Consider the following 13193-nt stretch of genomic DNA (forward strand, 5'->3'; position numbering starts at 1 on the left):
TACTTTCACTATTTTCTGGCATTTTATAGTACTGCAGCCCAAGATGAGCATGACAATTAACTTTAGTTATTAGTGGCTGCTAATGAATTTCTATAGGGGTGAGTAAAAAATTAATTTGGGCAGGTAGATTTCTCACCTAATGGACAGACTGGGCAAGTGAAAAAAAACCCCCTGCAAGTTAGAAGAACCATAGCTCACAGTGTCACACAGACATTTATACACAAATACATAACAAATACAATGTTCTTTTATTTGGAACACAAAACTGCAAATAAAAAAAATACATAGAGGAAGTGTTATAGCCCATACAAAGCCCATCCAAAACTCCAAAATCTAAGTGGGAAAAAGTTTAAGTGCAAAAGGAATTTTAACACAAATATAATTGCAGATTATCAAATTCCTGTACAGCAACATGTTGCCTATTGCTTTAGTGCTGAAATCCTCTTAAATGGGAACAAATCAGGTCTCCACCAACGACAGGAAGGTGAATCACACATCAGCTTTCTGTTCTGCTTCAGTTCAACTGCGTTGTTTCATAGTTACCATTTACTACTACTTCGATATTGCTTTCAGCATCATAGCAAGAAACTCCCCATCTAGAACTGATGATTATACTGTTGAGACGTTCATGATTTTCCTTGGAACACTCATCTGAAGCCACAGGAGAGTTTGTTTTTGACAAGCTTCAGTTAAATAAGAGCTGCTGTAAGGCAAAGATGTCTGCACATCCACACTAGAATGTCCACAGGCATTCTTTAAAAATAAGGTCTCGTGCTGTGAGTCATCACCTTTGGGGCGGGGGGAGAGGCGTCTCTATAAGCAGTCCATAGAGTTATCTGGTAGTAACCCCAAGGGTGGGGCCTTGCCTGGGAGACAAGATGGAGGAAGCATGGAGTTTGATGTGGGATCCACATTTTCAGAGTCTTCCATTCGCTCTGCACAGCCTTCCCAGTTTATATGGAATCTGGTGACACGTGGGTTTGATGCCAGAATATTTCTCTGGAGCTGAAAGAGAAGGGAAATACAACTAAATACTTTATACTACGGGTAAAAGCACTCATTAAAGAGTATTTAGTGCTACCATCAGTTAGCAATATATTGAACTTTAAGGAGCAATATGTAGCAATAGTGCATGGAAAAAATGAGTAGGAGGTTTTCTGTCAATGTAAAGCTGAGGCCATTATCCTAAAAACTAAAGCCCACTGCTCTGAAAATACAAACCCTGGACTTTAAGTGAGGTGAAACTGCAGACTGTCTTACTACCTGACAAATTCCATAAACATATTGCTTAATTTAACTGTCATAAACATCTACACCTTCTAAAAGATTATATATAATTTACATGATTTATTAAAGTAAATATATTATAGATTTCTCCTTTAATTTGGCATTAAGACTCAGCAAGAAAATGTGAACCCTGTTGATCAGAATGATACAGAGATACCAAATGGTATTCATCCAATGATGAATAATGAAATAAACAACAAACAACTTTGAAATTGTAATCACTTATTCCATCATCTTCTTTTGCACCTGTGAGTGAAAAGCTTCATTCTAAATGTCAGCCTCCTTAACAATGTGACAACTAAAAACAAAAATCTGTTGTCATTACAGCAATATTCAAAGTGGCTTATTACAGAAGTTACTATGAATTAAGAACATTGTTTACAGAACAGTAACATTTGTGCTAATCTAGTTATATAACCAAGGGAATTAGAAAGGATTGTTAGTAATTGTTCCAATGTGCAGCTTAACAGCTTCATTACTACAATGTATTAGCACGCCATGCTGCCTGATGACTGCCTTTGCTCTTGCCATTTTCATGGCTAATACAATAATTCCTAAAATGCAGGGGTTGCCTAGTATATTAGGCCTTAGGCCTATGGTACATTTTTGACTACTTTCATGAGCTTAAATGTATAGTGTTCTGTCTGATTTAACAATAAAAAAATCAACCACCACCATACAAATATAAATTATTATCCAAAGTGTAACTCAAACCAGTGAAATAAGCATTAGGCAGTCATATTGACAACAAAACATATAACCCAGAAATCAACCATTGGTCTGACCTGTGTGTAGTCTGGCTTGATGGGTGGATTTTCACGAAGCTCTGGGTCTGTGTATTCATTGTTCACATAGTAACCAATGCGAATGAACTCCTGGCCTCGGTATGTACAGGTAATCAGTACTACGGTTACACCAACAGCATCACTTTCAGGGATCAATCCAGTGTTTGGAGCATCAGCCTGTCAAAGGAAACAGAACAACAACAAGTGAAATAGTATCTTTTTTTGGTATGCATTCACTTCAAGAATTTAAACTACCTACTTAACAATAACATTGCTATATGCCATTTTAGTTCAAAGTAAACTTTTACATGGCAGTACTTCTCCGCTGATTTTCAAATTATTTTATCCCAAATTATTGAATCCCCCAGCAAACAGTGCACTGATTAACTGGGCACCCACTGAAATTGATATTTGCTGATTTATTTTAGACAGTTATGAATACTCAAAATGGTTTTCCACTGACTCTTTCAAAATGACTGTCTGATCCTGCAGCATAAAGGTTGCCACTGTTGCCTGACCAATTCAAAAAAAATAATTCTGAGTTTGTTTTTTTAAAATCACATAATGATAAATAAGCCCATATAAATTTTATTTAGACATAGCCATAACATAAATATTTTTGATTCCCTTGAATATTTTTTTAAATCATTGAGACTAAGACATGTACTGGGCAGGACATTAACTCGAAAAATAAATGTATCACTATCCTCTGGTGGACAAACTACAGAATGGTAATACTATTTCATAATTTCGGCATTTCTATTCTTCTCACATATAGGCCAATGTCAGTTTATCAGTCAGGTTCTAGTAACCACTTTTTTACATATGGTATCGGTTCCAGTTTTATGGCTGGAAAGAAAAAAACAACCACCCTCAGTGTGGCATGATATGAACCAACTGTAGGGCTGCGTTATTGTCACATACCCAGATGAACGGGTACTGAGAACAGGAACTGCAGTATAGTTAGGTTGGGGCAGTGTGGACAAAAACAAATTTCATGATATTTTAGGCCTTGATAGATGTTGCAACAACATTGCTAGGATGACTATTAGAATAAAACAATTAGTTTTTTGCTAAATAAGTATTAGTTAGATGGATAAAATGATTCTTTGGATAAAGGCAAATACTGTAATAAAAGAGCAAGACTAACCTGGTAGGTCCAGAAAATTACATCACTTTACTGTAATGCAGCCTTTAAAACCAAGAAACGACTTATGCCATATCATGACATAATGACATCCAAAATCTAAGACAAGTCTCATATCATGATGGTGATATACTAAATACAGTGCTTAACCCTCATTATAGCATCCTGGTTGTTTGAAAGATGTAAAAGTGGTTGTTTGTTATTTTGAATCTATCAGTCTGCTCAATGATCAATTATAACAAACAGACCTGAAACACAAACATGTGTCTCCCAGCAGGTACTGGGCCAACCAAGACAGAGTCGAGGACTTGGTCGTACTCTTCACTCTCTGCGGAGCCAACGTAGATGATTTTCCATTCCAGGTCTATAAAAGAAAACAAAACCAGACAAAGAAAATTAAAGGCATACTGTGCAGTTTTTCCTTAAAATAAATAAATAAAACAAACAAACAAATAAACAAAAAATGCCTCTCGATCGTTACTTATAACCAACAAGAAGTGGGTGTTTCTGGTGTGTTTACAAACAGCACCTGACAGATCCTGCATAAGTTATGTTAAGTAATGCTGCATTCACTCTCAAGAAGAAAGAGCAACAATATAGAAATAGAAATTTTTCAAAAATGATTATGAAAAAATATCTAACAGATTATCTTGACATATTGCAACTGTGATATGAGAGGGATGATAATTTATACATTATAATTCTCATTTTCATTGACAAACATATTAAAATGATTATGGTGTGATTTTTTTGGGGATCTGTACAGAGGAAATATGTTGTCTTAAGTCTGTAGAATATTATGTATATACCAGGACATCTCTGCTGCATGACAGTATTTAATTTAAAATGGTAGTTTGACACACATTTTGCCTTTAACAACTATTGCGACTCCTGCTACGTGAAAATTGCAGCAAGACATATAGCTATTTCGATATAATTTTGGCTTCTTGCTTAATGTTGTTGTTCAGTCCTGACAAACAAACAAAGAATATATTATTTTGATAAACATTCATGATTAGTGGGGATGATCGCCATAAAAACACTATTAAAAACGTGATGATGTCATTAGCTGGGGTCTGTAGAACACAATGTTTTCTTACATCAGAACTTAATGTTTTGCTATACAGACGTATTTTCCCTTAATTAAAACATCGCAACTTCTGCAATTTGGATATTGCACTTGGTCATATTGCGATTTTGACCATATTTCGATTAACTGGGCAGCTACTTTCACAGATTTTACGACTTTCCGACCAAAGTTAGCTAATGTAACGTTAGCTAACCTATCGCTAGCTGTTAGCTGTCTGTGTTACATAGACTGAACAAGCTACATGTTTAACGTGACGCTTTGGCCTCACACACTAAATTATTTTTTTCTGCGGTGGTACTTACCTTCAGGGAGGTCCTCCATACACTCAAACGTTATTTCAAACTGGAAAGGGTTTCCAAAGGGACTCGGGTTATCTAGGACAGCCACATTTAGCACCTGCACCTTCGCCATTGTTGCTGAGGCGCTAAAAAAAGGGGCTAACCAAAAACAAACGTTCAAACCAGTTTCCCGGGGAATGCTTAAAAGCACCACTACAACGACACAAGCATTTAACAGAGTCAGCAGTACTATCCGACAAACAGCTGTGGATTTAACAAACTTAAGCCTTATCTGTACAACTAACAGCACACTACTCACTTAATTAATGGTCAGTATAAATAGATTTTCTTAAATTTAAGAATAGATACGCCGCTCTCCCGCCGCTTTCAGTGTCCTACCCAGGCTTCACCGCGTCTACGGCAAGCGGGGTGTGCGAGACATCATCAGCGGTGTTTACATAGGAACCCTAGATTTTTAAAACTCTCGCGAGATTTTTTTTTAGGCGTCGTTGCCCCATTCTGTACGTTGTACAGCCTAATTATACTTTATGATGTAGCAACGCTGTGTTTAAATTTTTTAAGTTTATGGACAAAATAGGCCTAATTAGGCTCAGAGATGGTTTGGGTCAAAATGCTTTCTCTCGCGAGATCCTTCGCGTGTCTGGAGTTCCTATCTAGACGCGACCTTCATAAAGAGAAAGGCAAATTGCCTCCATCGCCCCCTAGTGGCACAATTAGAGCAGTCTGGGCCAACACAAAAACGGAAACCGTTTTTGTGTTGGCCAACATTAGTGACTGTAATTATTTTAACCAGAAACAAATGATTCATTTCCTGACTGACCAAAGACTGGCTGACCTTTGAGTCATCTGAAGTCAATCTGTAATGTTGGAGGAAGTTTGCTACTGTTTTGATGACAGACTGTTCAATTTAATTATCTTAGGCTGGGGAGGTACAATCAAATAAACTGTCCCACCCCAGTGAGGGTGGATACGAGGCACATTTCATACAATAGGCCTAATGCTTTCAATAAAACAATGCCACACTACAACCTTGAAAATTCTGCGCAAAAATTAATATGTAGACCTATTAGCTTCACAAAGGTAATATTTCTTGCAATATTGAACTTAATGTCGTTGCTTGTGATGTTTCCACACAAACAGGCCATCATTCACTGTACCAAAAAAACAAACAAACAAACAAAAAAAAACACCAACAACAAAACTTATATATAGTATAAAGAAAACATATAATAGAAAGTTGCTGTGTGTTTCTAATAAACTATAAGATAAGTCATGGGTGTTTTCATGGTTGCATGTTTGTTTTTTACAATAATGAAAATATTATGAATGATAAAGAAGATTAGTATTGAATTTATTCACTACCCCTTTGCAGATAAAATGTATTTAAAGAAAGTTAGAGCAAATACGTGCATCATAACATGTTAAGTTTACAAAAGAATTGCTACATGGCCAATCATTTTAAGAGGGTTCAACTTACAAAGTTCACCTGCTGCCTAAAAAATGTGAGCTGACTGAACTTAGAGTGAATAATTACTTCAAAATAATTAATTTTCTCTTTGAAATGTAATTTGATAAGTTGAATGAAACCATAACAATGCATTCATTCAACTCATCATTTAATTTTAAGTTTAATTAACTCAAGATTAATAAAATCTATATATATACATTAAGTTAATGAGAAACACAAATAATAGGAAAAACTATTAAAACAAAACAACCAAACAAAAAATCAAATCACAATTAAAATGACCTGATTCTGGATTGTTACTGCTTCATTGTATTTAGAGCTGCAACTAATGATTATTTCCATAATTGATTGATCTGTTGATCATTTTTATGAACAGTTCATTCATTCTTTGGTCTATAAAATGTCAGAATATGGTGAAAATGTCACTTAGTGTCTCTGATCTACTGGGATCAGAAAACTCTTTTGTTTTTTACACCACCACTTTTTTAAAGTTAGGGTTCACTGACTGACTCATTATCTATCTGTTCTCACAGAAATACTGTTAATCACACAGCAAATTATGATTCCTGAATATCATATTACTGAGATACTGTATGAAGCAGACACAAAAAGAAAAAAAAAGACTCATATGGGAGCATCTCCTCAGGCTGACTCACTGCTGTAAAATAGGAGTAATTTTCCACAGCAGTTCTGTGCTCTTCAAAAGTGCTCTCTCTCTTTCTCACACACTGTCCAAATGAAAACTATCTGACCACCACAGATTAGGTCTGAAGCTGCCTACATTTTCTCTGCCCCTCTGAGTCCGAGAGGGGGAGATTAGGTGAGGATTAGAGCCCATTGGACCAGCTGGCCGCCGAATTCATCCTTAAAATATCTCAGGAATGTTGATATCCTTTCTCATGTTGGGTAACATGAAACCTGGTGGAGGCGCTATTTCATATCACCACCAAAACCAGACAGGTTGCTAGGTAGGAGCTGGGCACTGAGTACAGTCAAAACATTGTCCTCCAGCAGCAGGTTGGAGCATGTGAGAGAGACCTGCCATCACAGATTATCCAAAAAGTTCATCTTAAATCAAGTGTGAGGAGATAAACAGCCATCATGTGACATAAATGTGATTAATGTTATTTTTTTTAAGTGATTTGCAGTCTATTTTGAGGAGTTTTTTCCGGCGCTGCTCTGCTTCAGTAATTTGCGTTTTTCTTCGACTTTGCACAAAGGAGTATCTGTCCGCTCCGCTGCAGGTGGATAACTGCGCTCAGGTAATGTAACACGACACTGAACCATGTGACCAATGGGGTTTGAAGAGTAGACGAAAAAAAAAAACTGCTTTACATAAAACACCAACAGGTAGTGCAGTCAGGATGTAGTCCGGCACCGCCTGGATCCATTCATCTGCTTCAGCTGCACAGCAAACCTGTTTTTATCCCAACATGTTGCCTGTTTTTCTCAACGGATTAAACCATTTGTTGCACACAGTTTCATTTTTGACAAGGTGAGGCGGAAGCGACATGGTTCAACCTGCTCGATGTTTCCCGTTTTGCTGCTGCGATCACCTGAAAACAGCCTGATCAAGGGTAAGTGTCTAAAATTAACTTCATAACACCCTGTCCTTATCTTTATTTCAAGGCTGATTAGAATAATAGTGTCGCAATCGAGAAGCTGACCTCAGTTTTTAATACATTCGCTATTAATAGCTTATTATTTTCCTGTGGTGTGTGCAGGTTTAATGGTGATTCAACGTCAGGCTGAATGTGTGTGACTCAGTGGTTGTATGGTTGCAGTTTCCTGACTCAATCTCAGATTAAAGGAGTCTTCTGTATATAGAGAGTCAAAGTCAACTCATTTTGTTAAAATAGATCAGTGATGCTGTTTATTTGTACCTGGTTCTGAACAGAGACACAGCAGGTATTGACACCCGTCCCCTTATCTGAGCTTTAAAGAAAGACAAATTCACTGTTGATAAGAGGCCGTGGTGGATGAATGGGTTAAGTGCAGTGTTTTCCTGTGGGAGAGCGGGGTCTGAATCTTTCCCTGGGATTTGCAGTTGTAAATAACATATATTCCACTACTGCGCAGTTAGATTTAGGCAACAAAACTGCTTGGTTGAAATTAGGGGGAGATCATGGTTTGTCTCTGTCATGAGGGTGCAAATAGCCACATTGGCTATTTACTTGGCTATGTACACCTGGGTGCTCGTCCATGCTCAGCTGTATACATCCAGGTGTAAATAGCCACGCTGGTTATTCCAACCTGGGTGCAAATAACATCTCTCCATTTTTTTTGCCTGGTTGGACAAGTGGGTCAGAAAAGTACTTGCCCAAAGTAAATTTTTACTTGCCCCTATACAAATTATTCGATTAGCAGTTATTAAGTAGCAAACAAGGGCTAAAGTTAACTGTCATGTTTAATCTAATGATGCAATGGTCAATCTAAAACCCAAAGATATTCAATTTAATATGTTAATAAATAAAGCAGGAAATCTTCATATTTTAGAGGCTGAAAACAGCTTTTTTCTTAATTTTGCTTGAAAAATTACTTTAACAATAAACTGATTATCAAAATACTTTTCATAGTTTAAAGACATGGCATCCTTATTGTCGAGCCCTGCTTATCTTTACTGTCTGTGTAGTTGTAGTTGGTCCTGCGAAGCCTCTTGTGTTGTTCTACACCATGATCCTGGAGGAACATTGTTTTTTCATTGTGTACTCACTGTATGTGCTTGAAATGACAATAAATACAGGATACAGTCCGCATTACTGACAATAATGTGTCTGAAGCTGTTCTAGGGATCCACACAGCGACTGTTGGACCAGATGAAACGGACCCGAACTGATGCCCCAAAGTCCCGGTCGGCCCTCACTTGGCCCTGCTGGTCGCAGGTAGAGATGGCAGCGTGTCCAGATGTGCTCACGAGACCTGGAGTCGTGGTGGGGAGTGTTTTACTGCTGGTACTGAGCAGTAATCCTGTGTGGGGTGAGTCAGTAACCATCCCTTCATTCTCAGCACTCCCACACAAGACACCCTCTTGACCACACAGACACACACAAACACACACCATTAAATCCTGCAGTTATAAATAACAAACATTGGGAGTCAGCACTTTGTAAGAACATTTGACCAAGAAATGAATTAAGAAACACACTCTGCCGCCTGACTAGTTTATCAATAATTACATATCATAAAGAATTTGATTTCACAATACATTGAGCTTCCTCTTGTGAGCATGGCTGCCCCCTCCTGTAACCCCTGCTTTTTCTTATCAAGTTGTACTTGTGCCCTTGCAAAGTTTACTGTTTACCCAAGTGAATGATTGACTCAGAAGATGATAGAGGAGGGTTCATGTTTCCATAACAAAAACTTATTAAAGTGATTATCAGTACCTTTGTAATGCCTACCACCAACAAAGCAGCAATAGATTGGAGTTTTTTTTTTTTTTTTTTTTACATATTTCAAACAGCCGCGTTGTTTGACTCAGCTGACTGTATAGCTTCAGAACGGTCTGCATTCCTGAGCGGCTCCTCCTCCTCGTTCAATCTCCTGGTCAACTGGTTACTCTGTAGTTTCGTGATGTCCCCGAGGAATCACATGGCTGCTCATGGAGAACATGGCTGGAAACAGCAATAGACTTCTGGTATGCTGGACTCTGTGTACTCACTTGAAAGTGAGCATAAGGCTCAAAGCAACTTGTGCTGTTGGTTCCTCTTTTGTTCACATGGTGTAAAATAATGTCAACACTGTTTTAAAGGTAGGTAGGTAGCTCTTTATTTATCCCTGTGGCAATGTTTCAGACTCACAGCAGCAGAGACATAAATTGATAGGACAATCAGGATGATACATAAAGAAAAGAAAAACAAAAACTACTACTGTACTGTATATTTTTTATTAAACGTGAAATATAAAAAAAAAAAATCTTGATGCAGTAAGAAACCACTGAGTTGCCTGAGATTAGAATCATTACTGCAGGTGTTGTACAGGAGGATGGTTGTTAGTATAAAAGAGTATTTGAATCATTCATCTCTGCATAGAGGAGGTGAGAGGGAATCACCAGAATTAAAAAAGATTATAAAGGGTAACTTTGGTCCTTTTCATCCTGGACCAATGGGGGCAACAAGTTCTGAAACTGATCCAGTCTTAAGGCAGAGCACTGCAAATGTTGTCAGACACTTTTGGTGGACGTCCTTCGATGATGCACGGTTGTGCGCAGTTGTCCTTAAGGGTTATGTTGTCGCTCAGTTTTGCTCCTGCCAGCTGCAGCGGTCTCCCTCGGTACTGGACCAGTTTCAAAAATTGTTGTCCTCCATAAATCAGTAAGACACAAAAACATGGGAAAAAAAGAGTCTGGATTGAAGTTACCCTTTAACGTTTTCTATTTTATTTGATGACTGGCGACATGTTCACGTTGTACCCCAGCACTCGCCCAGTGTCAGCTGGGATTGGATGGATGGATAAATGTGATTAACGTAAACTTCACTAAAACAACTCAACATTGTACTTGGCTAGTTCTTGACTGGGACCAGTAACTTCATTGTGTCTCTGCTGATTGACTGGAAACTGGTTCAGCTAACCAGTGTATTTTAGATGATTAATTAACTCAGCCAGTTTTTTAGTTAATGGATGGTCTCAGTAGATTTCCAGCAGGTAGGAGGCACATGTGTAATTATATAGTACACACAAGCAGTTAGAATTAGCCTGCTTTTGCATTGTTACTATAGTCTTCCTGACAGTTCTGCTCTTTTCACAGGGAATTACACTGTTCATGGAAATGACACCAACTCTAATAGCACTAATGTGAGTTAAAAAACTTTTATAATGACCAGTAAATCATCCCAAAGGTTCCAGTCTCACCACACTGATCATTGTCCTGTATTTTTTCATCTTCAGGGCCAGGAACTCAACATCGCAGCAATCGTGGCTCCTACAGTCATCCTCGGTGTTCTGGCCATAGTCCTGGCTATCCTCGCGTGGCTCCTCTGTGTGGTGAAAAAGAAGAGACAGACTGAGGGGACGTACAGGCCCAGCGCTGAGGAACAGTCTGGTGCGAGCAGCGTGGCTGTGCCAGATGCGCTAAAGTTACCAAAGGAGGAAAGACTCATTTGAGATTTTGTGCACAAAATCCTGCAAGGACATGGACATTTGCATGGCAGCAGTCCTGACTGTGTGATAAGGCTCTTTCTTTGAGTGAAAGTGATCAGTGAAAGAAAAATCTCCCAGTGTTTCTCAGCAAGGACTGAACAGTTTCTGCATGACTCCCAAAAAGCACCTGGATGTTTGGATCTGACGGACTTTAAGAAAATATTACAATTTCAAGGAGGTTTTGAACATTTCCTCTGCACTAATGAAACAAGAGCTGCAGTATTTTATTATCACTATTAATTTAGGTTAGAGACATTTTTATTTCAGTTGCCTTAATCTACCATTTACCACTGTACTCCATTAGATTCAGTCTCTTATTAATGACTGTCACAGGCAAAATCATCACCGATCTTTTACCTCAAACTTTTACCTCTGAAAGTTCTGATGAGTCCATTGCATTTAAAATTGAGAAAGATGTTTTTTAGACTAATATTTTTATCACTGCAAAATTCCTGGTTCTTGAAAGACAGGTGTATGTTAAATGGAGGTTATGCTGAAAAATTACACAAAGTGAAAACAAGCATCTGTTTACACTTCAAGAATTCCTGAAGTAATCAAACTAATTTTAAGTCACATTATTTTTAAAAATTCATTTCATCGGATCAGCCATGCTGTGAATAATGCACCACAATCAAGCAGATATGTTTTACAATGTCACGTGCTTATTTATGCTGTGAAATTATGTTTGTAAAATAGTTGAATAATTAAAGTTTACAAAGCATGGAAACTATTTAATGCAATGTTTTAATTTTTGAATTAAAAATATATAGAGGATTCTGTACAGTGACCAGGTCATTATTGAGGCAGTTCACTGTATTCATCCCACTTATTACGTGTCCACTTACTTCAAAAATGAATAATTTGACACAAAATATTAATTCTGCAATGATGTTATTGCTCTTCTGGTGCTGATGATCATAACTGCATTCACATCAACAGTCGGTTCTTCATAGCAGCAGTCTGCTAAACAGAAACAACAGACTGCTGTATATAATGAATCTGTATTATGTCCAAAATCATTGTGAAACGTTGAGATAAAAATGTAAACAAAGTCTATAAGTATGTATTTGTTTGCTAAGTCTGACTGTATGATGATAAAACAGCTATGCAGATAAGGAGTCCTGGTAGTCAAAAGGAGAGTGAAAAGTTCAGCTCTTGCAACAACCTCTCTGCACCTGAGAAAGTCACTGAAACACTGAAGCCATTGTTCGTCTCTCTGGGAAAAAAGGTTATCTATAATGTAATGAAAAATTGTAGAGAGAGTCTAATCTTTTATGTACAGGTACTTTATCAAAATCTGAGGCACAACATCATGGCAGGAACATTGAAGCCTGTCCTGTAGAGGCTGGGTACCAGTTGGCTCAGGGATGTGGGAACCAGGGGCCAGAGCGTGCACACAGCCATCAAACTGCCTCAGAGGCAGCAGAGAGGAGCAGCCTGTGGCTTCGGATGTAGAGGCGAGACCCCTGCTGGGCCCTGAAGTAGCAAACCAGGGCGACACAGAAGGGGGTGTTTCTGGGATGCCAGAATTCACCATTGAGCCATTGGGCCCCAATCAAATCATTTGAAAGCACAGTTTTCTTAAAGTCTTCTCCATCTCCGCTCTTCCCCAACTCCCACTCAGCTGCTAGCAAAAGTGCTGAGGAGGGTTAGAGCGCTCATGCTCTCTTCCTCCCTCAGCCTTGTAAGGTGTCAGCACCATCATCATGCAGACACATATGTTAGGTCATGAGGGAAGATGTTTTTAGAAGGCCTTAGGAGAACAAAATTTGACAACAAAACATACATATTTTGACCAAAATTTGAATGTTTTGATTTGAATTTGTAAGGAACACCACTGGGAGGCCAATGAACAGTATAAAAACCTCAATAAAGAAATAAATAATAAAGTAATGGACCCACCCTAAATTAGACCAGGGGTTCCCAAATTTTTCCATGCCAAGGCCCCCTTAAGGCCCCATTGACTTATGTCTGGGGCCCA

General features: G+C 38.2%; 2 protein-coding genes across 2 annotated transcripts; one reads left to right on the forward strand and one right to left on the reverse strand.

Moving 5' to 3' along the window:
- Positions 1-229: 229 nt before the first annotated feature.
- Positions 230-5057, reverse strand: asf1ba (anti-silencing function 1Ba histone chaperone). Its single transcript, XM_084743853.1, has 4 exons — positions 4612-5057; positions 3468-3583; positions 2073-2249; positions 230-1005 (listed from the first exon to the last, which is right to left on the reverse strand). Exons 1-4 carry the CDS (start codon positions 4718-4720, stop codon positions 814-816), a joined length of 594 nt encoding a protein of 197 aa, XP_084599979.1. The 5' UTR covers positions 4721-5057; the 3' UTR covers positions 230-813.
- A 3815-nt stretch (positions 5058-8872) lies between these two features.
- crb3a (crumbs homolog 3a) lies at positions 8873-11943 on the forward strand. Its single transcript, XM_084745107.1, has 3 exons — positions 8873-9052; positions 10821-10867; positions 10961-11943. The coding sequence occupies exons 1-3, from the start codon at positions 8893-8895 to the stop codon at positions 11174-11176; spliced, it is 423 nt and encodes a 140-aa protein (XP_084601233.1). The 5' UTR covers positions 8873-8892; the 3' UTR covers positions 11177-11943.
- Positions 11944-13193: the final 1250 nt, after the last annotated feature.

This window comes from Lutjanus erythropterus, chromosome 19 (assembly GCF_056507025.1).
Source record: "Lutjanus erythropterus isolate fLutEry1 chromosome 19, fLutEry1.hap2, whole genome shotgun sequence".
NCBI classification, from domain to species: Eukaryota; Metazoa; Chordata; class Actinopteri; order Lutjaniformes; family Lutjanidae; genus Lutjanus; species Lutjanus erythropterus.